We start from the raw sequence: 25,350 nt of genomic DNA, 5'->3' as shown, positions 1-25,350 counted from the left end.
CAAAAGATTTAAAGATTTTTATAACTTACTTTCCCACATGCTCGGCAATGGTGTCGTCGTTTTGTAAAAGTAAATTTGACTTGGCAGTTCATACAGTTTGGAGCTTCTGAATCAGGAACCCAAGTAGGCTGCTTCTGGCCCAAAACCAAGCCTTCTTTGCAAGTGTTTTCAGGTAGAGAATCTTCATTTGCAGTTACAGAACTAGATCCACCTTCAGAATTACTTTCTATATCAATGTAGTTAGAGTTGAAGCTAACCTGAGGATCAGCTGTAGAATCCACAGCGCAAGTGACTGGAACAACGGTGTCTGCTATGCTGGGTTCACTTTCTATTGTATTTGGAACATCTGGCTTATTCAGGTCTTTTGAACTCCTTGTTCTTGATGGAAGGCCAAACAATTGCTTAGGTCTGGCCCCTCCAACAGATTGACTATTAGTATCAGAGACTGATAATTCATTTGTAATCTCAGACTTACTGGTAAGTAACCCTTGTTCAATTGGAATTGTGCTTTTTTCTCCTAAAGAAAGGCCATTTTCTATTGCATTTTGTTTATCAACTGTTTCACAAATTATATTAATACCATGACTTTCCCCAATAGCTCCTGCTTCTGCATTGAAATATATATTATTGATGTTTCCATCATCTAAGTCTTTCATATCTATATGATTCATTTGCAATTTAGAGTCATTTACATTTTCTTCAAAAGACTTTATGTTAGTGGTCTGAAGATACTGTTCTGTCAGAAACGCATCAAGTTCAGCATCACTAATTAATGTGCCACTTTTTGTGCCTTCATCAATATTAAAGTAATCTAAGTCTTGTCCATCCATATCATTGCTTGAAAAAGTATTAATAAAACCCTCACAACAATCGGAAGACTCTAGGACATTAGTGCCAGAAAGCCCCTCTTGAGATTCTACAACTGTAGAACTGGTGTCACCACCATCCAAAGATGCAACTCTGATTACCGTCTGGTCAGGATCTATCTTTCTGTCTTCCATCCCTTCAATTAATGGCTGAAGGACTATGTTTTTACATTTTTCCTGTTTCAAAAGATCAGTCTCCTTGAATGGTTCCCCAACTAGAACAACACTGTTCTGTATTTCTTCATGTATAGTCACAGCATCTTGTATATTATCTTTACGTTCATGCTGAGGTAAAAAATCACCCCGTGCTTTACTTTCAATTAATGATCCACACACAGACCCAGATATGGGAAGACAGGACAATGAGGACTGTACATCTTCACCTGAAACATGTAAAGCTGAAGAGGAATCTTGGATTACATCATTATCCTTAAGGTCTAAATTTCTTGAGTCTTCTTGTGCAGATTGTTTCATAAATATAACAGTCTTATCTTCCTGAAAGGAAAAGTCAGGTAATTTGAAATTTTCATCTCTTGAATTTAAATCATTTAAGCATAAATCTTCATTTTTTGGAAGGCTGAAGGTCAAAGCACTTGTCTTGCCCTCTTCTTTTAAACATTCTGCAGCGGTTATGACTGCCACACCTACTTCCTCTTTTACTAAGCCATCATCTTTTAGTAATTCACATGGCTGGCTCTTGTGTTGTAGCTTGTCTTTGGCATCAAACATTTTGGAACTTTGCTGAGTCAAAGCAGATGACATGTTAAAATCAACAATTGGTTCTAAGTGATTAAAGATCTTTTTATCTTTTAAATTTTCTGTTCCACTGTAATTACAGGAATCTGAAAGTGTATCTACTTTTATACCCAATTCTTTTATTCCTCCGATTTCTCTATTTTGTAATTCAGAACTGGTATCATTCTGTGGTTCTCTGACAGTATCACTATCATGGTCTGTTGAAGAAACACAGGGAGTATCTGACACTGAAGATAAATCCAATCCAATCAAGGAATCTGCATTAGACTTAAAATCATCTGACAATAATTTTTTAATATCTTCTTCACTATTAGTTGCATTAACTAAGTTACCCATGTCACTTATCAGATCACAGATAGGTTTACTACATCGTCCCATATATAAAGGCTGGATTTCATCTGAAGTACCACCATCCACAGAAGAAAGAAGATCAAGTCCTGTCACATTTTTTTCATTTTGTATAGAAGTAAGTCCCTTGAGTGATTTTTCATTGAGGGAACTCTCATTTATTTCATAGCTTGTTTCTGATGAGGCACAACTATTAATACATTGTTGGTCTCTTGGGAGCAATGACGTTGGCTGTGAGGAAGCCAACTCTGAAGAAACTGAGCAGTGGTTAGAATCATATGCATTTTGTACATCTTGAAGATAATCTTGTTCATCTGAAATAGAGAAACAGTGTTATTCGGGAGACTCAAATCAAATAAAAATTATTAAACATACTATGTTTCCCAAGACTTCTAAACTAAATAAGCTTTTTTTAAAGAACACAGATTATCCTTTTGCAAAGCAGAAATAACCTCCAAAACTATTTTTTTATTTCCTTTACAGCATTTATTTTTATCTGAAATTATCTTGTTTATGATTGTTGGCTGTTTCAACTACAAAATAAGTGTCACAAGTGCAGGGACCTTGTCTTTTTTTCTGACTTATACCCCCATTGCTTAGAATAGTTCCTGAAACTTAAGTGTTCAAGAAATGACTGACTGAATAAATGAACGTTCTTAGATCTTGATCTCATGCACAGTTGCTCTAATAATTTGATCTTAATCTTTCCTTTGTTTGTGAGGACTCCTCAAGTTGGCTTTCTACTTGTTCATTTTTCTATCACCTGGATCCTACCCTCGCTCCCCTGTGGTGCTCTAATTGAGGTTGCCAATGGTAGTAGCATCACACACTATGGCCATAGTGATGGGCATGTGATTGTTTCAAGCTGGGCCACTTAGAAGCATTCTCCTGATACTCCGAATTTGAAGAAAGGAAGAAGGACACTTCTCAGGGGGCAGTGTGAATCTGGAGCTGTTGGTGGCCATAGCCACATCCAGATAAAATAAGCCAATAGTTCTGCATGGCCAGGGAGGCCTCAGGAAACTTACAATCGTGGCAGAAGGCAAAGGAGAAGCACCTTCTTCACAAGGCAGCAGGAGAGAGAACCCGAAGCTATGTTTATTTGATTTTAAAGTACTTTCTAGTTTTCACTTTTGAATGCAGATACCGTAAGTGATAAAAATTCCACTCAAAATAACTTAGTTGTCACCAGGCATGGTGGCTTACAACTGTAATCCCAGCACTTTGGGAAGCCATGGTGGGAGGATAACTTGAGACCAGGAGTTCAAGACCAGCCTACAACACAGTGAGACCCCATCTGTAAAAAAATATACATATTTTTAAATTAGCCAGGCATGGTGGCACACACTTGTGGTCCCAGCTACTCAGAAGGCTGAGGTGAGAGGATTGCCTGAGCGCAGGAATTCAAGGCTGCAGTGAGCTTATGACTGTACCATTGCACTCTGGCCAGGGTGAAAGAGCAAGACCCTGTCTCTCAGAAAAAAAAAGAAACTTAGTTGCACTATTAAAAACTAGACTAAGGAAGAGCTGAAAAACAATCTAACCTCTGTGTTCTGTCTTCCAGTTTCCTAGTCTTCATTTTATAGAAAATACCAGCCAGGCGTGGTGGCTCATGCCTATAAGCCCAGCACTTTGGGAGGCTGAGGCAGGCGGATCACCTGAGGCCAAGAGTTTAAGACTAGCCTGGCCAACATGGTGAAACCCCATCTCTACCAAAAATACAAAAATTAGGCTGGGCGCGGTAGCTCACGTCTGTAATCCAGCACTTTGGGAGGCCGAGGCAGGTGGATAACAAGGAGTTCGAGACCAGCCTGGCCAATATGGTGAAATCCTGTTTCTACTTAAAATACGAAAATTAGCTGGTCACGGTGGCGGGCACCTGTAATCCCAGCTACTTGGGAGGCTGAGGCAGGAGAATCGCTTGAACCTGGGAGGCAGAAGTTGCAGTGAGCCAAGATCGCGCCACTGCACTCCAGCTTGGGCAACAGAGCGAGACTCTGTCTCAAAAACAAACAAAAACTAGCCAGGCATGGTGGCAGGCGCCTGTAATCCCAGCTCCTTGGGAGGCTGAGGCAGAAGAATTGCTTGAACCCGGGAGGCAGAGGTTGCAGTGAGATGAGATGGCGCCACTGCACTCCAGCCTGGGCAACAACAGTGAAACTCCATCTCAAAAAAGAAATAATAATAAAATAAAATACCATCTCTTGTTGTAATGAAATACCAATTTATGCAGAACTCTTAGGTTGCTTTTAGCTTGTTCATATGTTGGTTTTAAAGGTCTTTCTGGGGCCAAGCACATGGCTCATGCCTATAATCCCAACATTTTGGGAGGCGGTGGCAGGAGGATTGCCCAGAATTCAAGACGAGCCTGGGCAACATAGGAAGGTTCTGTCTTTACAAATAATTGAAAAATTAGCCAGCATGGTGGCATGCACCTGTGTTACCACTTGGAGGCTGAGGTGGGAGGAATGCTTGAGCCCAGGAGGTTGAGGCTGCAGTGAGGCTGATTGTGCCACTGCACTTTAGCCTGGGTGATGGAGTGAGACTTTGTCTCAAAAAGAGAAGAGAAGAGAAGAGGAGAGAGAGGACTTTCTTATAGCTAATTTGCATCTAGAAAAAAACCTTCTAGGTTCCTTACTTCTGTTTCTGGCTATGGGTCCCATTCAGTCTAAGAATCAACTAACATCTTATTATGAAATAAATGAACTTTTTGCAGAAGATAACAATGTGACCAAAATTGAAAGAAAATTTTGCTAATATTACTATATACCTGAGATAATTACAGATATTTTAAAATCCCATTAGTGGCAAAAATGGAAAATCAACAAACCTGGGTTCTGTTCAAAATCATCAAGGAGTTTGTCCAAGTCACTGACAGCTGCTTTAAAATAACTGTCCATCCTACCTGTAGACTTATTCAGAATTTAATTCTTGTATGCCTAAAAAATAAAAAGTATAATAATATTTCATTTAATTCTGTAACATAAATATTATGCCATGTATTCCATGCCAGGAAAAACAGTCAAGAAATTAACACAGAAATAAAATTTAAGAGTGCTGCTTTAAGGAATATACAATTCAGTTGGGGAAACTGCCCCTGTATATGTAAAAATGACATGAAAACCAACTCTAACAACATAATATTTGCATACATAAACTATTGCAAATTTTTAAACACTTACCTAAATAACTCATGGGTCAAAGAAGAATTCAAAATGGAAAGCTAAAACTACTTATAAATACAACATATGAAACTACAAACACATAAAAACATGCACATAAAAACTCTGGGATTCGGTAAAAGTGGTACTTCAAGAGATACTTAGAGACTTGAACTTTTTTTTTTTTTTTTGAGATGGAGTCTCGCTCTGTCACCCAGGCTGGAATGCAGTAGTGCTATCTCGGCTTACTGCAACCTCCATCCCCCAGGTTCAAGCGATTCTCCTGCCTCAGCCTCCAGAGTAGCTGGGACTATAGGTGTGCGCAACCAGGCTCAGTTAACTTTGGGTTTTTTTTTTTTTAGAAGAGTAGGGTTTCACCATTTTGGCCAGGCTGTCTCGATGACCTCAAGTCATCCGCCCGTCTCAGCCTCCCAAAGTGCTGGGAATTACAGGCATGAGACACTGCTCCTGACAAAAGAAGACTGAAAACTAGTAAACTAAGAGCAAAAATTAAACAAAAGAAAACAAGCATACAAGAGAGTTGCACAAGAAAACTAAAAGTTAGTTTGATGAAAAGATGAAAAAAGTAGGCAAACCTCTGGTCTGGAACAGAAACTACACCAAATAAGCCTGAGAAACCTCACAGGAATCTGTCAATAAGTAATAGGATAATATCAAAAGGACAAAAGTCAAGTTGAAGGGCACCGGCTTAAATGGGACAAGTGAGCATCAAATGAATGAAGACTGCAAAGGACTAAACATAAATCAAATAGATTTGAAAAAAAAAAAAAGATAAAATAATACTAAAGACAAAAACAAAACATACCACTCACTGGAGGGGTAGCAGGGCACTAACCAATTACTCTAAAAATTGATCAATTAAGGGAAAAAAATCAAGAATTTATCCTACCCAAGGACATGAACAGGCACTTTTCAAAAGAAGACATTTATGTGGCCAACGAACATAAAAAGGCTCAACATCACTGATCATTAGAGAAATGCAAATTAAAACCACAATGAGATACCATCTCAGGCCAGTCAGAAGGGCAATCATTAAAAAGTCAAGAAACAACAGATGCTGGAGAGGCTGTGGAGAAACAGGAACACTTCAACACAAAGACAGTGTAGCGATTCCTCAAAGACCTAGAATCAGGCAGATCATTTGTCACAGCAAATTCCAATTACTGGTATATACCCAAAGGAATATAAATCATTCTGCTATAAAGATTCATGCATGTGTATGTTCTCAATAGCAAAGACACGGAATCAACCCAAATGCCCATCAATGATAGACTGGATAAAGAAAATGTGGTGCATATAATATCATGGAATACTATGCGGCCATAAAAATGAACAATATCATGTCCTTTGCAGGTACACAGATGAGGCCAGAAGCCATTATTCTCAGCAAACTAATGCAAGAACAGAAAACCAAACACCTCATGTTGTCACTTAAAATAAGTGGGAGCTGAACAATGAGAACACGTGGACACAGGGAGGGGAACCAGACACACTGGGGCCTTTTGGGGTGGGGGGTGGTGAAGGGAAAGTGTCAGGATAAATAGCTAATGCATGTGGGGCTTAATATCTAGGTGATGGGTTGACAGGTGCAAAAAACCACCATAGCACATGTTTACCTATGTAACAAATCTGCACGTCCTGCACATGTATCCCGGAACTTTAAATTTAATTTAATTTAAAAATATATATATGTATATCAATCTGGGGAACACTGTCCTTAATAATATTGAAATTTCCAATTCACGAGCATGGTATATGATGTGATTAAGCCTTCTGTTATATTTCAATAAAGCTTTGTCACTAAAAAAAGAATTTATCCTGCCCTTTATTTACAAAATCTACTTTATAACAAAATAATTACTGATGAAAAGTTCTTTAGATAAGAATTCCAGTGAATAAATGCAAAAGGATATTAAAAATTTTTAATTCATCTCTTCATAATCCCTAATGCAATAAATAGACTAGGCAATGGCTATAAATGGATGTTTAAAGGCTAGAGGAAAAGGTTTATGGGGAATTTTACAACGGTGGGATCAAGTCAACACATCCAAACCCAACAATCAATTTCACCATCAATAAATGTGGAAGAACAGTATCACCTAAAAAATATTATTGCCTAAAAAAATTGAATTAGAATGTAATCAAACTAACTGCTTGTTTACAGGAAATTCAAGCATAAGGAACAAGTTAAATGACATAAAAAGAAAGCAATCAGCTGAGCTAATCTGGAAGATGAAACACCGTACAGCAACATTCCTCAAACTGCCTATGGTAAGTATTTTTCTTACACTTCCAATCCGTTGCAAACTGTTACTTTTTAAAAATATAATAAAACTAAATAAATTTGTAATAATAAATACCACAAAAGAATATACATTATTAAACACATGTTTGGCTACCTGGCATGGGGACTAGGAATAGGAAATGGGGGTAAAAGACAACAAACGAATGACAGGGCTTTACAAGAACTAATTATGATTGTGTGCCATCAACTAAGGACATCTGAGGTCCAGAAAAAATAAATAAATAAACAAAAAAGAGATACTTTAAAAATGGGCTTGAAAATTAGGCAGAGCTTAAGAGAGAACTGAATGACATCAAAGACCTATCTGAAGAAATTACCTAAAATAATGCCTAGAGGGACGAGGAAGAGAAAAATACAAAAACTAGGTTATAAAAGGTATTGATGACAAAATGAGAATGGAGTACTATGAGGAGAAAAGACAGCATGGAACAACTATATTTGAAAAGATAATGCTGGGAGTTTTTCCAGAATTGATGAAAAAGTCAACTCAACAGATACAGGTAACAAATTACACCAAACAATACAAAGAGAAATCCACATTTAGACACACTACTGTAAAACTACTAAACCCCAAAGATAGAATAACCAGAGAGAAAAGGTCACTTTCAAATGAACAATAATTATGCTGGCAACAAACTTAAAACTAACAGGTACACTTCAGAAGAATTTTCAATAACACTGGTATGGCATCTTAATTCAATAAAGCATGTTACCTTTTTTTGTTTCAATTTTTAAAGTGTGGTTATACCATACACACAGAAGAGTGCACAAAATAAACAGACACCAAACAAACAAAAGGAATTCGGAGACCAGACGTGGTGGCTCATGCCTGTAATCCCAACACTTTGGGAGGCCAAGGCAGGTGAACTGCTTGAGGTTAGGAGTTCAAGACCAGCCTGGTCAACATGGTGAAACCCTGTTTCTACTAAAAGTACAAAAATTAGCTGGGCATAGTGACGCATGCCTGTAATCCCAGCTACTTTGGTAACTGAGGCAGGAGAATCACTTGAACCCGGGAGACAGAGGTTGCAGTGAACCAAGATGACACCACTGCACTCCAGATTGGGCAACAGAGCGAGATCTTGTCTCAAAAAAAAAAAAAAAAAGGAATTTGGAGGAAGACACAATGCAGGAGGCATAATAAAACTTCAAAGAAGCTGGCTGGGCACGGTGGCTCAAGCCTGTAATCCCAGCACTTTAGGAGGCCGAGATGGGTGGATCATGAGGTCAGGAGATCAAGACCATCCTGGCTAACACGGTGAAACCTTGTCTACTAAAAAATACAAAAAACTAGCAGGGCAAGGTGGCGGGCGCCTGTAGTCCCAGCTACTCGGGAGGCTGAGGCAGGAGAATGGCGTAAACCCGGGAGGTGGAGCTTGCAGTGAGCTGAGATCCGGCCACCGCACTCCAGCCTGGGTGATAGAGCGAGACTCTGTCTCAAAAAAAAAAAAAAAACTTCAAAGAAGCTAATATTCTCAGAGACAAAAAAGCAATGAACCATGAAACAGGAACACGAAGCCATAAATAAGAACTATACAGAGAACCAAAAGAGATCATGGAACTTGATTGCAGAAATCTTAAAATTCAAGCAAGGCTTGTAAGCTGCAGTGAAAGCACTGCTTAAGGGACAGTGACAGCACTAAAAATGCATATATTAAAAAAGAATTTGGGAGGCCAAGGTGGGTGGATCACCTGAGGTCAGGAGTTTGAGACCGGCGTGGCTAACGTGGTGAAACCCCGTCTCTACTAAAAAATACAAAAATTAGCTGGACATGCTGACAGGCACCTGTAATCTCAGCTACTCGGCAGGCTGAGGCAGGAGAATCACTTGAACCTGGGAGGTGGAGGTTGCAGTGAGCCGAGATCCGGCCATTGCACTACAGCCTGGGCAACAAGAGTGACACTTCATTTCAAAAAAAAAAAAAAAGTAAAAGTAAAAGAAAAAAATCTAAAATAAATAAGCTTCCACCTTGGGAAACTAGAAAAACAAAAAAAATTTTGGCCTAAAACAAGTAGGAAAATAAAAATTAGAGCAGAAATAAATTTAAAACAGGAAAACAATAAATAGAGAAAACCAGTAAAACAAAAAACTCATTCCTTTAAAAGATGAATAAAATTGATAAACCCAGTTAATTAAGAGAGAAACAAATGATCAATTTCAGAAATAAAGGAGGAGTCATCACTATTGATGCCATGGATACAAAAAGGATAATAAAGGAATATTATTAACAACTCTGCCCACAAATTTGGTAATTTAGATGAAATGAACCAATTTCTCAAATGATACAAACCACCAAAAGTCATCCAAGGAGAAACAGATAACCTAAAACCCCTACATCTATTTTAAAAGTTAAATCAATAATTAATAATTTTCCATAAAAATAAATCACCAGATTCAGATGGACTAACTGGTGAATTCTGCCAAACATTTAAGGAAAAAATAATAGCAATTCTCTATAATCTCTTCCAGAAAAAAGAAGTAGAGGGAACACTTTTAACTTATACTATAAGACCAGCATTACCCTAATATCAAAACCAGATAAAGACACTGCAAAAAAGGAAAACTACAGACCAATATTGCCCATGAACACAGATATAAAAATGCTCAAGAAAATGGTGCCAAATTGAATCCAACACTGTATAAAAAAATTATATATCATGACCAATATAATTTATCCAGGTATGCAAGGCTGGTGCAACATTTGAAAATTAATCTATGTAATCTACCATATTAACAAACTAAAGAAGACATATATAATCACATAAATTGATGCAAATAAAAACAATATTCACGCTGGATGCGGCGGCTCACACCTGTAATCCCAGCACTGTGGGAGGCTGAGACGGGCAGATCACAAGGTCAGGAGTTCTAGACCAGCCTGGCCAACATGGTGAAACCCTATCTCTACTAAAAATACAAAAATTAGCCTGGCGTGGTGGTGTGCACCTGTAATCCCAGCTACTTGGAAGGCTGAGGCAGGAGAATCGCTAGAACCCAGAAGGCAGAGGTTGCAGTGACCCGAGATCACGCCACTACACTCCAGCCAGGGAGACAGAGCGAGACTGTCTCAAAAAAACACAAAACAAAACAAACAAACAAACAAACAAACAAAAATATCCATTCATGAGAAAAACTCTTAGCAAACTATGAGTAGAGGGAAACTTCTTCAATTTGATAAAGAATATCTATAAAATACCTACAATTAATAGCATACTTAATAAGAAACTGCCTTCCCTCAAAGATTGGGTTCAAGGAAAGGATATCTTCTCTCATCACTCCTATTCAATATAATACGGAAAGCCCTAGCTAGTGCAATAAGATGAGAAAAGAAAACAAGAGTATACTGTTTGGAAAAGAATACATAAAATGGTCTCTATTTGCAATTTGCAGTTACATAATTCTCTATGTAGAAAATACCCAAAAATTGACCCCAAAAATGTCCTGAGTATAGTAAGGTTGCAGGATATAAGGTCAGTACACAAAAGTCACTTGCATTTGAATGAACAACTGGAAGTTGGACTTTAAAATACCATTATAAGAGCACCTTTAAAAAGTGAAATACTGGCCAGGCACAGTGGTGCACACTTGTAATCCTAGCACTTTGGGAAGCCGAGGCAGGCAGATCCCTTGAGCCCAGGAGTTTAAGACCAGCCTGGGCAACATAGTGAAACCTCATCTCTGCAAATACAAAAAAATTAGCCAGGCATGGTGGTGCATACCTGTAGTCCCAGCTACTTGGGAGGCAGAAGTGGGATGATTACTTGAGCCCAGGAGGTCGAGGCTGCAGTGAGCAGAGATCTCACAAGTGCACTCCAGCCTGGGCAACAGAGTGGAAAAAAAAAAAAAAGAAAAAAGAAAAAAAAAAGCAACAACGAAATGCTTAGGTTATAAATCTAACAAAATACATACAGGATCTATATGTGCAAAAGTATAAAACACTGATTAAAAAAAAAAAGAAAGAAAAGAAAAACTAAATAAGGCTAGGCGCAGTGGCTCACGCCTATAATCCCAGCCACTCTGGGAGGCCGAGGTGGGCAGATCACCTGAAATCAGGAGTTCAAGACCAGCCTGGCCAACACGGTGAAACGCTGTCTCTACTAAAAATACAAAAATTAGCCGGGCATGGTCACGGGCGCCTGTAATCCCAGCTACTTGGGAGACTGAGGCAGGAGAATCGCTTGAACCAGGGAGGCGGAGGTTGCAGTGAGCCGAGATCACACCATTACACTCCAGCTTAGGGGACAAGAGCGAGACTTTGTCTCAAAAAAAAAAAAAAACAACAACAACAAAAACCACTAAATAAAATGGGACATATTCCATGTTCATGGATAGGAAAACTCAGTATTAAGATACAGGCCAGGTGCAGTGGCTCACGTCTCTAATCCCAGCACTTTGGGAGGCCAAGGTGGGTGGATCACTTGAGGTCAGGAGTTAGAGACCAGCGTGGCCAACATGGTGAAATTCCATTTCTACCAAAAATACAAAAATTAGCTGGGCATGGTGGTGCCCACCTGTGCCCACTTACTCAGGAGGCTGAGACAAAAGAATCACTGGAACCTGGGAGGCAGAAGTTGCAGTGAACTGAGATTGTGCCACTGCACTCCAGCCTGGGCGACAGAGCTAGACTCCATCTCAAAAATAAAATAAAATTAAAAAAAAAAAAAAAGGCTGGGAACAGTGGCTCACACCTGTAATCCCAGCACTCAGCACTTTGCGGGGCTAAGGTGGGCAGACCATGAGGTCAGGAGTTCAAGACCAGCCTGACCAACATGGTGAAACCCTGTCTCTATTAAAAATACAAAAATTAGCCAGACATGGTGGAGTGTGCCTATTAACCCCAGCTACTCAGCAGCTGAGGCAGGAGAATCACTTGAACCCAGGAGGTAGAGGTTGCAGTGAGCCAAGATCATACCACTGCACTCCAGCCTAGGTGACAGAGAGAGACTCTGTCTCAAAAAAATAAACAAACAAACAAAAACAAAGATATGGATTCTTCCCAACTCTATCTCTAGATTCTTGTGCAATCCCAACTAAAATCCTAGCAAGCTATTTTGTAGGCCTCAAGAAACTAATCCTGAAGTTTATATGAAAAGACAAAGAATTGGCCGGGCGTGGTGGCTCAAGCCTGTAATCCCAGCACTTTGGGAGGCCGAGGCAGGTGGATCATGAGGTCAAGAGTTCGAGACCAGCCTGGCCAACATGGTGAAACCCTGTCTCTACTAAAAATAAAAATAAAAAAAGAAAAGACAAAAAATCTAGACTAGCTAACATGATATTGAAGAACAACAAAGTTGGAGGACTCACACTATCTAATTTTAAGATGTACAAGAAGGTTCTAATAATCAGGGCAATTTGGTATTGGCAAAAGAACAGACACATAGATCAATAAAAAAGAAGAGACCCCAAAAATGGCCAGGCATGGTGGCTCACGCTGTAATCCCAGCACTTGGGAGGCAGAGGCAGGCAGATTATCTGAGCCCAGGAGTTCAAGACTAGCCAGGGCAACATGGAGAAACTCTGTCTCCACAAAACATAAAAAATAAGCTGGGCATGGTGCCATGCACCTGTAGTCCCAGCTACTCGGGAGGCTGAGGGGAGAATCAGCTGAAACCAGGGAGGTTGAGGCTGCAGTGAGCCATGATTGCATCACTGCACTGTAGCCTGGGCAACATAGTGAGACCCTGTATCAAAAAAAAAAAAAAAAAAAGGCCCCGAAAATAAACCCACACAAATGTAGTCAACTTATCTTTGACAAAGGAGCAAAGGCAATTCAATGGAGAATAGACAGTCTTTTCAATAACAGGTGCTGAAAAAACTGGACATCCCTATGAAAAATATGAACCCAGACACAGACATTACACCTTATATAAAAACATATTCAAAGTGGGTAACTTAAACTTAACATGCAAAATTGTAAAATTTCTTCAAGAAAGCATAGGAGAAAATCTACATAACCTTGGGTTTGGTGAGCAGTTTTTAAATACAACACCAGTACCATGATCCATCAAAGAAAAAAATTGGTAAATTGGATCTTACTAAAATGTAAAACTTCCACTCTGCAAGAGATACTGTTAAGAGAATAAGAAGACAAGTCACAGACTGGAATATTTGCAAAACACATATCTGATAAAGGACTTGTATCTAAAAATCTAAAAAGAACTCTTAAAATTTGGCAAGAAGATAATCCAAGGCCAGGCACGGTGGCTCACACCTGTAATTCCAGAACTTTAAGAAGCTGAGGTGGGAAGTTCTATTGAGGCCAGATGTTCAAGACCAGCCTGGGCAACATAGAGAAACCTCATCTCTAAGAAAAAAAATTAAAAATTAGTTGGGTGTGGGGGTGCACACCTATAGTTCTAGCTACTTGAGAGGCTGAGATGGGAAGATAGCTTGAGCCCAGGAGTTCAAGGTTACAGTGAGGTATGACTGTGCCACTGCACTCCAGCCTGGGAAACAGAGTCAGACCCTGTCGAAAAGAAGGGAGGGAAAAGGAGGGGAGGCGAAAAGAAAGGGCAAAGGAGAGGGGAAGGGAGAGGGGAAGGGAGAGAGGAGAGGAGAAAGAGGAGAGAAGAGGAGAAAGGAAAGAAGAAAAGAAAGCAAAGGAGAAAGGAAAGGAAAGGAGAGAAAAGGCAAAAAGTGAAAGGAAAGGAAAAGAAGCAAGAAAACAATCCAATTTTAAAATTGGCAAAAGTTCTGAATGGACATCTCAGCAAAGAAGATATAAGAATGGAAAATAAGAATATGAAAAATGCTGAACATCATTTGTCTTCAGGGAACTGTAGATTAAAATAATGAGATATTCACTTCACATCTACTAGAATGTCACTGAGGACGCCAAACAAGAGAAAATCTTATTATTGCCAGTGGGAATGTAAAATGGTATAGTCGCTTTGGAAGACTATTAGGTGGTCTCTTACAAAACTTAATACTACCATATAATCCAGCAATCATGCTCCTAGGTATTTACCCATCTGATTTGAAAATTTACATTCACACAATAACTTGGATGTGAATGCATATAAACGTAACTGCCAAAAACTGGAAGCAATTAGGTATTTGGAAAAACAAACCATCACACATCTATCCAATGGAATATTATTCAATGATATAAAGAAATGAGCTATCAAGCCACAAAAACACGAGTGAATCTTAATGTATACTGCTAAGTAAAAGAATTTACATACTACATTATTCTAATTATATAACATTCTAGAAAAGGTAAAACTACAGACAGCAAAACACCAACGATTGCCAGTGGTTTACAGTGGGGGAGAGCTGGATATGTGAAGCACAGATTTTTTAGAGTAGTAATGGTGAACGTAAGATAATCACATGTTAATATCCATAGAACTTCACAGAAAAAAGAATAAACCTCAACACGCAAATTTTCAAAAAATTATTTAGGGAATGGGGGAATCCTAGATTGGCACTCAGACTGTGACAAAGTGTTTAATTGTATTCTGAATGTATGAAACCACCTCATCACAGGGGATGGAAGAATAAGGTGCTGACCTTTGGAAATGAGTGGAATACGTAAGACTAAAGAAAGACAGGCACTCTACCCTAGTTGATAAAGTTGTTTTCCACAGTGGCACAGGTTAACAATTCTGAAATCACTATACCTGTATACTGAAACTGAACAAGTAAGTAAATGGATGACTGATCGTGGAAGCCAAGTTTCTCACTGTTGAAGGAGGAGGTTACGGCTATACAGGGGAGGAAGATAAAATAATCTATCTGGTAATGGATTTGAATTGAAGACATCAATATAAATTCATGTTTAGCTTAATATTGATACCGATGGTCACACATAGAAATATTTACAGATATGTGTAATACAGGTTAGTATGAACACACATACTAACATATATACTAACATATATCCTTGTATTTGTCAGAGGGCCTAGAAGCAATATCATCCCAGGGGAAACAAACATACTTAGCACCCAGATCTTGGTTTCTAATAAAATTCTCCAATGAAAGGAACCAACACTCCTTGGAAAAATGGCTGCTTCTAAAACTAGGACAGGAAATAAACAAAATGAGCACAAAGCATCTTGTAATGCCAGGAAGTAAAAGTTCATGTACACACATACAACAATGGGAGTATGTCAAAGAGATACAACACCCAAGTGAAAGAGCTCCCAATGGCCAAAGCTGGGACAAAATAAAAGAGCAATATAACCAACATATTAAAAAAAAAAAAATCAGCTGGGCGCAGTGGCTCTCGCCTGTAATCCAGGCACTTTGGGAAGCCAAGGCGGGCAATCACCTGAGATCAAGAGATCGAGACCATCCTGGCCAACATGGTGAAATCCCGTCTCTACTAAAAACACAAAAATTAGCCAGGTGTGGTGGTGCATGACTGTAGTTCCAGCTACTTGTAAGGCTGAGGCAGGAGAATCGCTTGAACCTGGGAGGTGGAGGTTGCAATGAGCCGAGATTGTGCCACTGCACTCCAGCCTGGGCAACAGAGTGAGACTCCGCCTCAAAAAAGAAAAAAAAAAAAAATCTATGTGTTCATACTGATGTAAGTAAATGATTAAATAAATAATTGGGGAGAAGACAAATCTCCCACGCAATTAAAAAAAAATCCAAATAATTTATGTAGATTTTTGCTCTCAAGGAAGTAGAACTCCCCACTCCTTAAGTGTTCAGTGCACAGTGACTTTCTATTGAAGAATACAGGAGAAAAAAAGAAAATAGTAACTTCAAAGTGAAGAAACCTAACAAACACTACCTCAAGTCAAGTGATCAAGGTTAACATTAAAAGTGGCAAGTTGGCCGGGCGCAGTGGCTCTCGCCTGTAATCCCAGCACTTTGGAAGGCTGAGGCAGGTGGATCACAAGGTCAAGAATTGGAGGCCAGCCTAATTAACATGGTGAAACCCCGCCTCTACTAAAAATACAAAAATTAGCCGGGTGTGGTGGTGCGTGCCTGTAATCCCAGCTACTCAAGAGGCTGAGGCAGGAGAATTGCTTGAATTCGGGATGCAGAGGTTGCAGTGAGCTGAGATTGCACCACTTCACTCCAGCACGGGTGACAGAGCGAGACTCCAAAAAAAAAAAAAAAAAAGTGGCAGTCACATTGACAGTATGTATTGATGAAAACTGTACTTCATCTTTGTTGTCTTTCTCCCCAAAACGCACCACCCCAATATAATGAGGGAGGGCTGGGCATGGTGGCTCACGCCTGTAATCCCAGCACTTCGGGAGGCCAAGGCGGGAGGATCACAAGGTCAGGAGACAGAGACCATCCTGGCTGACATGGTGAAACCCCGTCTCTACCAAAAACACAAAAAATTAGCGTGGTGGCAGGCACCTGTAGTCCCAGCTACTCTGGAAGCTGAGGCAGGAGAATGGTGTGAACCCGGGAGGCAGAGCTTGCAGTGAGCCAAAATCGCACCACTGTACTCCAGCCTGGGCGACAGAGCAAGACTCCGTCCCAAAAATAAAAATAAAAATTAAAAAAAACAATGAGACAAATTCCAACTGACATTCTACAAAACATCTGACCAGTAATCCTCAAAACTTTCAAAAGCATCAAAAACAAAGAATGTCTGAGAACTATCACAATCAAGAGGTGCCTAAGGAGACAGGACTACTCAACATAATGTGGTATCCTGGATGGGATCCTGGAACAGAAAAAGCATATTAGGGGAAAAATGAGGAAATGTGAATAAAGTATAGCCTTTAGTTAATAATGTATCAATACTGGTTCACTAATTATAACAAATGTACCATATTAATCGAAGATGTTAATAATAAACTGGGTATGGAGTATACAGGAACTCTATACGGTCTGCAGTGATTCTGTAAATCTAAAACTGTTCCAAAATAAAATGTTTATTTTTTAAAATGCAATCAAGGTGTTAGAAAATAAAGTTGAGAAACTATCCGAGAAATCAGAACAAAAAGAATGGGATGGAAAACAGGAGAGAAAATATTAGAAATCAGAGAATCAATCTAATGAGGTTTAATATTCTAATTAAAAGAAATCCAGAAAGAAGGAAGGGAGTGAAAGAAGAAATTGTCAAATAAAACACCACAGATATGGTCTCCAAATGGAAAGGGCCCATTTGGGGCCCAACACATGAATGAAAAACTCTTACCAACCAACATCATTGTGAAATTTCAGAATACCTGAATGGTTGAAGGGAAGATCACCTCATTTAATACTAAAGTCTGCATCCCCTACCTCTCCTTTCCCCAGTATTCCTGAACTTCCCACCCCATCCTGCTCTCCTTTTTTCTCTTTTCTAAAGCAGTTATGTATTTTACAAACTCCCAATGTTTTGTATAATTTATTATATTTGCGGTTGAACAACTCCTTCCTCCCTAACTTTAAGCTCCACAAGGACATGAATCTTGTATTTTTGTTCACCTATATGTTCAAAATGTCTTGGCCAGTGCCTAGCACATAAAATGTGCTCAATACATACTTCTTGAATAAGTGTAAAAGCTTCCATAGAGATATAACAGGTCATAATCAAAGGATTGGTTATCATAAATGTGAAGGTTAAATAAAAAATGTATGGACATACAAGAACCCAAAATATGTGCATCCCATTCAGTCTTTCTCAGGAAGCTACTGAAAGATGTACTCTGCCAATATAAGGGAGACACCAAGAAAAAGGAAAACCTGAAATCCAGTAAAGAGGCTACCCACACAGAAGAGACAAATGCAATTCACAGATGACTGTAAAAGGGCAGTCCAGGAAGACAGTTGTGCAACAGGCCTAGAGAGCAACCCATCAAGATGGAGGCAGGATGACCAGCACATTACAGGAAAGATGTTACAAAACCAACAGATTATCAGATGTGTTTGAATCTACTAAGAGGAGATTGACGTATCTGGTTCAAGAGGTTAATAGATCAAATAAAGAATACAAAAGACACATTAAAAAGATATAAAACATGTATTTATAAAGAAACATAAAAGGTACATGTACAAAAGAATTAAGATGATTATTAACTAGGAAAAACAAAAATCATACAAGAAAGGAAACAACCTCACACTTACCTGGTTCAGCTACATACAATATTTACATAGTTAAAATGAGGTAAACACCAAATAACTAAAAGTTAACGTGTAACTAATCTGGTAATAGAGAAGGGAGAGGAGAAGTGAAATGCAGTGTTTAAAGGTAGGAGTTGGTGCAAAAAACCTAAACTCCCATCTTCTGTAATGGGAAATTAGTAAACGATACCTAAAATTGCATTAGGATGGGAATGGGAAGGGGACATCACCATATATCTAAATATGTTATTTGTAAAAACTGGAAGTGATAAGGAATTGAGGTCACTGACTCTGGAGCAGCCTTTCTCAATTAAGGTTCGGCGAGAGAATCAATCTTTAATGCCCTAAGGCTTCCATTTTATGTAAAAAACTAACTTCTCTCCTATGCATCTATCATATTAGCTACATACCCTCCTTGAGAAAATTAAGAAAATAGTTGCTCAAATCATTTTTCTTGTTCAGTGATTCACACAGAAAGCACTGATTGAGAAAGACTGCTTCTGGAGAGTGGGATTCAAGGGTACTGGGGCAGAAGATTGTTGTTTTCCTCTTTCTTTTTTTTTTTTTTTTGACAGAGTTTCGCTCTTGTTGCCCAGGCTGGAGTGTAATGGCATGATCTCAGCTCACTGCAACCTCCGCCTCCCGGATTCAAGCAATTCTCCTGCCTCAGCCTCCCGAGTAGCTGGGATTACAGACACGCGCCACCACGCCTGGCTAATTCTGTATTTTTAGTAGAGATGGGGTTTCTCCATGTTGGTCAGGCTGGTCTCGAACTCCCAACCTCAGGTGATTCGCCTGCCTCAGCCTCCCAAAGTGCTAGGATTACAGGCGTGAGCCACCGCGCCTGGCCCTCTTTTCTTTTTTGAGACAGGGTCTCAGTCTGTTGCGCAAGTTGCACTGTAGTGGTAGGGTATCAGCTCACTATAGCTTCTATGGGCTCAAGCAATCCTCCCACCTCAGCCTTCTAAGTAAATGGAACAACAGGTGCGTGCCACCACAACCCAGTTAATTTTGTTTATTTTTTGTGGAGACAAGGTCTCACTATGTTGCCCAGACTGGTCTCAAACTCCTGGGCTGATGTGATCCTCCTGCCTCAGCCTCCCAAAGTGCTGGGATTATAGGCATGAGCCACCGCACCCAGACAGATTTTCATTATAATCCTTGAAGTATTATTTGACTCTTTATGTACAGGTATCCCTTTGATAAATATAAACATTAAATTTAAAATAAACATAATAGTAAAAAGTAGCAGTAAAGGAACTCTGAATATAGGATGTATTTAATGAATAAAGTACAAAAACTGAAAGGTCTAGAAGTAGTTTCTTATTAGCAAAAGTCACAGAATTTTTTAGAAATAAATTATGGAACTCATTAAATAACATCTACTTACAAAACATTCCTATCTATATAGCAATGCTTTACTAAGCATTAAGTTATTTGAGGTGCCAAGAAAGATATGAAAAAGATAATATAATTGTAAAAGGTATGACAATGTAAATATGGTATACTGAAATGTTTTAACATGAAACCTCATTAAGCTGTATACATTTCCCATTTCAATCAATCAGGACGTACTTTTTGTGCCAACAAGCTACCATATTCAGTAGAAGACATAAAAGAAATATAATATATACTTCCTTTTAAAATAGGTTTATTTATGTGTACATATAACTTATTTTAGGTTTTTACTCACTTGGCTATTTATATATTTTTAGATTTAAGAAAACATCTTCATAATATTTACAATAAAATGGCTTTCAAAAATCTCTTCATGATTACAAAAATTGGCAGTAACATGGAAGATTAACCAGAAAACCAACAAAACCAATAGTAAGGGGACACCTAAAATGGTTAAGGTAAGAGATGAAGGCCTGAGCTGAGATAGTGTGGTGGAGAAAAAAAGGAAACAGATATAAAGATGGCTAAAATAAGCCAGGCATGGTGATGCCCGCCTTGGTCCCAGCTACTCCAGAGCCTGAGGTGGGAGGATTAACTTGAGCCCAGGAATTTGAGACCAGCCTGGACAACACAGTGAGATCCTGTCTCAAATAAAAATAATAAAATGAAATAAAAGTGGCAAAAGAATGAGAACTTTTGGAGACTGAAAGCAAGGGAGAAAGCTGGATTAGTGCCAGGTTTCCACCATGAGTGGCTGGGGTAGATGGTGGTGCCACTGACCATGACAGGCAATACAAAGAGGAGCAGGATTAAGGGAAAACATGAGTTCACGTTTGGACTGTTTGAAGTACCTTGAGAACATCCTGGGAGAGATATCCAAAAGGCAGTTGAATATAATAATCTGGAATGCAGGAGAGAAGTCTGAGATAGATAAAGATTTTGGAATTGGCAACACACAGCCGTTAATGGATGAGATCACCTAGGAAGAGAATACATTTAGAAGGGGACAAGAGTCTGCCATCAGATAACTGAAGATCACAATTCATGTTCCTGAAACCACCCAGGATAAAACTTTGCCCATTTATATGGACTTCGGTAGAAAAATATCCAACATATAATGTTAAATTAAAGAAAATCAAATCACAAAACTTTATGCATTGTGCAAACCTATTTTTACAAATAAGTTGTAAAAAAATTAACAAAGGCACAGTAAAAAAATATATGAAGGAACAAACATTAATGATGTTAGTAATACTATAAATGTAGGAACGGGATTACATAAACCTTTCAGAGCTACATGATATGTCTTCATACTATTTTACTTTTTTTAAATAAGCATGTACTCAGCCAGTGTACTCAGGTGACTCGCGCCTGTAATCCCAGCACTTTGGGAGGCTGAGGCAGGCAGATAATGAGCTGAAGAGAGATCGAGACCATCTGGCCAACATGGTGAAACCCCGTCTCTACTAAAAATAAAACAACAACAACAACAAAAATTAGCTGGGCGTGGTGGTGCGCGCCTGTAGTCCCAGCTGCCTGGGAGGCTAAGGCAGGAGAATCGGTTGAATCCCGGGAGGCAGAGGTTGCAGTGAGCTGAGATTGTGCCACCGCACTCCAGCCTGGCGAGAGAGGGTGGCTCCATCTCAAAAAAAAAAAAAAAAAAAAAAAAGGCATGTGCTCTTGCAAACAGAGAAAACATAATTTTGTTCTTTTCCTTAAAAAAACGTACAGCACGTTTCCTAAGGCCGGGCACAGTGGCTCATACCTGTAATCCCAGCACTTTGGGATGCTGAGGCGGGCGGATCACGAGGTCAGAAGATTGAGACCATCCTGGCCAACACAGTGAAACTCCGTCTCTACTAAAAATACAAAAATTAGCTGGGCGTGGTGGCGCGTGGCCGTAGTCCCAGCTACTCAGGAGGCTGAGGCAGGAGAATGGCCTGAACCCAGGAGGCAGAGGTTGCAGAGAGCCTAGATCGCGCCACTGCACTCCAGCCTGGGCAACATAAGGAGACTCCACCTCAAAAAAAAAAAAAAAAAAAAAAAAAAGTACAGCACGTTTCCTTACAATATATTTGAGAAGATAAAAATGTGTTAGAAAAACACTTGGACACTGGACTATAAATGGACAAATAACATCAACAGACAACCAGTAAGATTATGAAAAATATTCAGTGCACTAGCAAAGTAATGAGAATTAGAACATATACCATTTATTGTCTGCTAAATTAAAACAATTTTTAAAATAATAAAAGTACTCAATGTTGGTAAGCATGTGCATGTGTGTGTGTGTGTGTTTTGTTTTTGTTTTTTAAGCATGACAGACACTGCTGACAGGAAATAAACCGGTACTATCTCCCAGGAAAACAATGTGACAATATGTACCAATAGCCTGAAAAAGATTCCTAATATTTGATCTAACAATTATCTTTTTCGAAATTTTAGAAAAGAATCCATGTGTTACAGCTCTTTTAGAATATATCTAGCAGTTGTCTGGTTTTTACTGGACTTCCTCCAGCCCCCCCCAAAAAGAAAATAATTCAAAACAACTAAAAATATGCAAAGATATTTCACCAAATCATTAGTTGAAACAATCAAATCACCAACATTAGTGCACAATAGAAAATTATACAGGCATCAAAAGTAATGTGTTCAACAAACTTAAAAAAAAAAAAAAAGCAAAACTCTATGACCTAGCAATTTTACTTACAGAAAAACACTAGCACGCATACACCAGAAAACATCACAAAGAACGTTCACTGTTGTAGTGGTTGCAATAGTGTACAATTTTAAACAATCTAACAGCCCATCAATCCAAAAACGGTTAAATCAGCTTTCTCAAACTGTGGTCTCAGGACCCCTGGATGTCCCCAGGAGCCTTTCAGCAGGCTTGTAAAATCTTCCCTTCTCCTACTACATATCTGTGCAAGACTGGTGTTTTCTTCATATGCTTCAACCTAAACCAGATAGCACAACAGACGCAAATATGAAAATCCAGCTGTCTTCCATAAATCAGATATTAAAGTAATTTGAAAAATTTAAAACAATGCCACGCTCCTCTTCTAAGTTTTGTGTTAGAAAATAGTTACTTTTCACTCAAAAATTATTTGAGTCTGTTATTTTTAAATGAATAAATAAAACATCTTCAGTTTTCTGAGTTTTAATTTCCAAAATGGCAAATATACTGCAGCACTAGGAACCAAAAACTCTATTGGTCCTCAATAATTTTTAAGCGTAATTATCCCCAATCATAATGTTAAATGAACTGTAGCACTATTCTATCATGTAACATTATGATTGGGGATAATTAATGGGAATTTGCTTTATCTGTAATATAACTGTTTCAAAAGATACTTTGCTCATGTATAATCAAGAAGTCATTTTTATGAAGCTTTTTAAAAACATGGGGAAATGCTTACAACGTAATTTAAATCAAGGAAAGTAGACAATCCAACGACATAAAATCTCAAGAAAATGCACAGGGAAAAAAAGACTCAAAGGAAAAAAGTCAAAACATTAAAAGTGATTACTGTAACATGGTGGAATTATGGTTGATCATTTTTGCTTATTCTTTATTCTATTTTTTCAATTTTTGCCACTAAGCATGCAGTTTAATATCCAGGGGAGGAAAAAAGGGAAGAAATTAGGCGGAAAATTACATATAGTTCTACTGGATTAAACCATTAAACTCCTGCCAACTCAAGAGACGACAAGCTCAAGTGAATAAACGGAGGAATCTGACTGAATCAACAAAGTGCCTATTTTTTGAATTGAAAAGATTCACTTAATATCAAATGTATGGACTAGCCAAACTAACAAGAAAGAACATTCTTAGTCTGGAACATAACATTTGCAATCACGGTAGTACAAATAAGAGTTAAAAATAAGGTCCTCTTTTGGACTTTCTCAAAATACCAAAGGAAAGGCAGCGGGAAAGACGGCCACTGCACCCTTCTGTTCTCTAACGAAGAGAAAATGCATGGGTGCGGGAATGGGCAGTGCGAGAGCACCGGCAGCGATGAGACTCCTCTGCGGGGACCGAGCCTCTGCCACTCCTAAAGAACCACAGTCCCCTCTGCACTCGCAGCCCCTCCCCAGGCGGGACGGCGGCGCCAGGGCGCTTCTCCCTCCACCCGCTGGGGTCTCTCCCCCAGGAGCGCCGGCCACTCCGGCGGCCCGGGAGGGTGGAACCGGGCAAACAGCCGCCGTGATTGCCCTCTCGGTCCAGTCCGGTCTGGCCCTTCAGGCTCCAGGAAGGGACATCAGATTGGAGGGCCAGAGTTCCCCGGCCAGCTCCGGGGGCTCGGAAAAGGAATCGGTCGGGGCCCAGGCTCTGTCCGCAGAGGAAGAGGGCCAGACCCAGCGCCCAGGTCGGCGGGTCCAGCGGTCACCCCGCCCCCTCTGTGGGAACAGCAGGGCTGAGGGGAGGCCGAGACGACCGGTCACGGGGGGCTCTTACCTCCCCTACAGCCCCGGCGGAGCTTTTTGGGAACTCGACACGACGTCACGCTGAGGAGTGAAGAGCGACCCCGGCCGGGAGTCCTGGGAGTGCCAGCCGCCGGCTCAGGGTTTCTTTCCCCGCCCCCCCCGGGCAGCGCAGAGAGCGCAGGCGCAGAGGAGGCTTTCCTCTTCGGCTCACACGCCTCCTACCTCGGCGTCCCCGGCTGTCTCCAGGTCCGGGGCGCCTGCGCACTACGATGCAGGTTCCGAGCAGGGGGCGCTAGACTTCTTACCGGAAGTGCCCGAGTGGGTTCTAGGGTGACCGGGAAGCCTGATGATTCGGCCTTAGATCGGGACTCGGTTTTCCACTCGATTGCGGATCGGGAGGCCTCTCGCGTCAGTGTCTGACTTCCTTTACCCTTCGCTAACCTAGAGGCAGCTTCCCCGGCCCCAGCCGTAGCCCTCCGCTGAGCCTGCGCGGCGTTCCGGTTTCTACTGGACAGACCTGCCTTCCTGGCAGCTGGCTGGGCCTGCTCTCCGCGCTGCTGGCCCCTCGGAAAACCTAACTTTTGTTTACTTCAAACTGATTTTACAACAGACTGCTCCCCCCCCCCCCACTTCCCCCGCTTCCCCTTCTTCCTCCCGGCAGCAATAAAAATGCTCCCAGCCAACCCCGAGCTCCAAGCCACTCCAGCTGACTGGACATCCCTTTCCTTCCCTTCGCTGCGTTAGTTCTGAATGTTTTGTTTCGTTTTTTTTAAAGCGGCCACTAGAACAGCTGTCTCCCTGTCTAAAAGCAAAAGCTGACTGCTCTGATGGAGAAATAAAATGTCACTCACTTGATGTATATTTGCTTGTTGAGCTTTGCTATTTTTACCACAAGTTTCCAATAAATTTAAATGAGAGACCGGGCGCGGTGGCTCACGCCTGTAATCCCAGCACTTTGGGAGGTGGAGGCGGGAGGATCGCTAGAAGTCAGAAGTTCCAGACGGGCTTGGGCAACATAGCAAGACCCTGTCAATACTAAAAATGAAA

At 40.1% G+C, this 25,350-nt stretch overlaps 1 protein-coding gene and 1 non-coding gene across 13 annotated transcripts in view; one reads left to right on the top strand and one right to left on the bottom strand.

The window, feature by feature from the left end:
- ZFYVE16 (zinc finger FYVE-type containing 16) overlaps nucleotides 1–24,940 on the bottom strand; it is a 64,724-nt gene extending 39,784 nt beyond the window's left edge. For 4 of the 12 annotated variants that reach the window (XR_013418391.1, XR_013418393.1, XM_015140336.3 and 1 more), the window contains exons 1-3: nucleotides 24,335–24,393; nucleotides 4,801–4,909; nucleotides 30–2,284 (exon numbers count right to left, since the gene is read on the bottom strand). Coding sequence is in view for 8 of the 12 variants with exons in the window: in XM_015140336.3 (XP_014995822.3) it covers nucleotides 30–2,284; nucleotides 4,801–4,870 (2,325 nt within the window). In the remaining 4 variants the exon portion in view is untranslated. Of the gene's footprint in view, nucleotides 1–29; nucleotides 2,285–2,998; nucleotides 3,268–4,800; nucleotides 4,910–20,726; nucleotides 20,855–24,334; nucleotides 24,394–24,608 lie in introns of those variants that run through there. The other 8 variants (XR_013418392.1, XR_003730386.2, XM_001110183.5 and 5 more) reach the window with 6 other exon arrangements.
- LOC114679137 (U7 small nuclear RNA) lies at nucleotides 22,331–22,390 on the top strand. Its single transcript, XR_003730815.1, has one exon. It is a non-coding gene; the product is annotated as a U7 small nuclear RNA (small nuclear RNA).
- Nucleotides 24,941–25,350: the final 410 nt, after the last annotated feature.

The sequence above is a fragment of the Macaca mulatta genome, chromosome 6 (assembly GCF_049350105.2).
Source record: "Macaca mulatta isolate MMU2019108-1 chromosome 6, T2T-MMU8v2.0, whole genome shotgun sequence".
Classification (NCBI taxonomy): Eukaryota; Metazoa; Chordata; class Mammalia; order Primates; family Cercopithecidae; genus Macaca; species Macaca mulatta.
The sequence above is the reverse complement of the archived record's forward strand: the minus strand, read 5'-3'. Positions and strand labels throughout refer to the sequence as shown.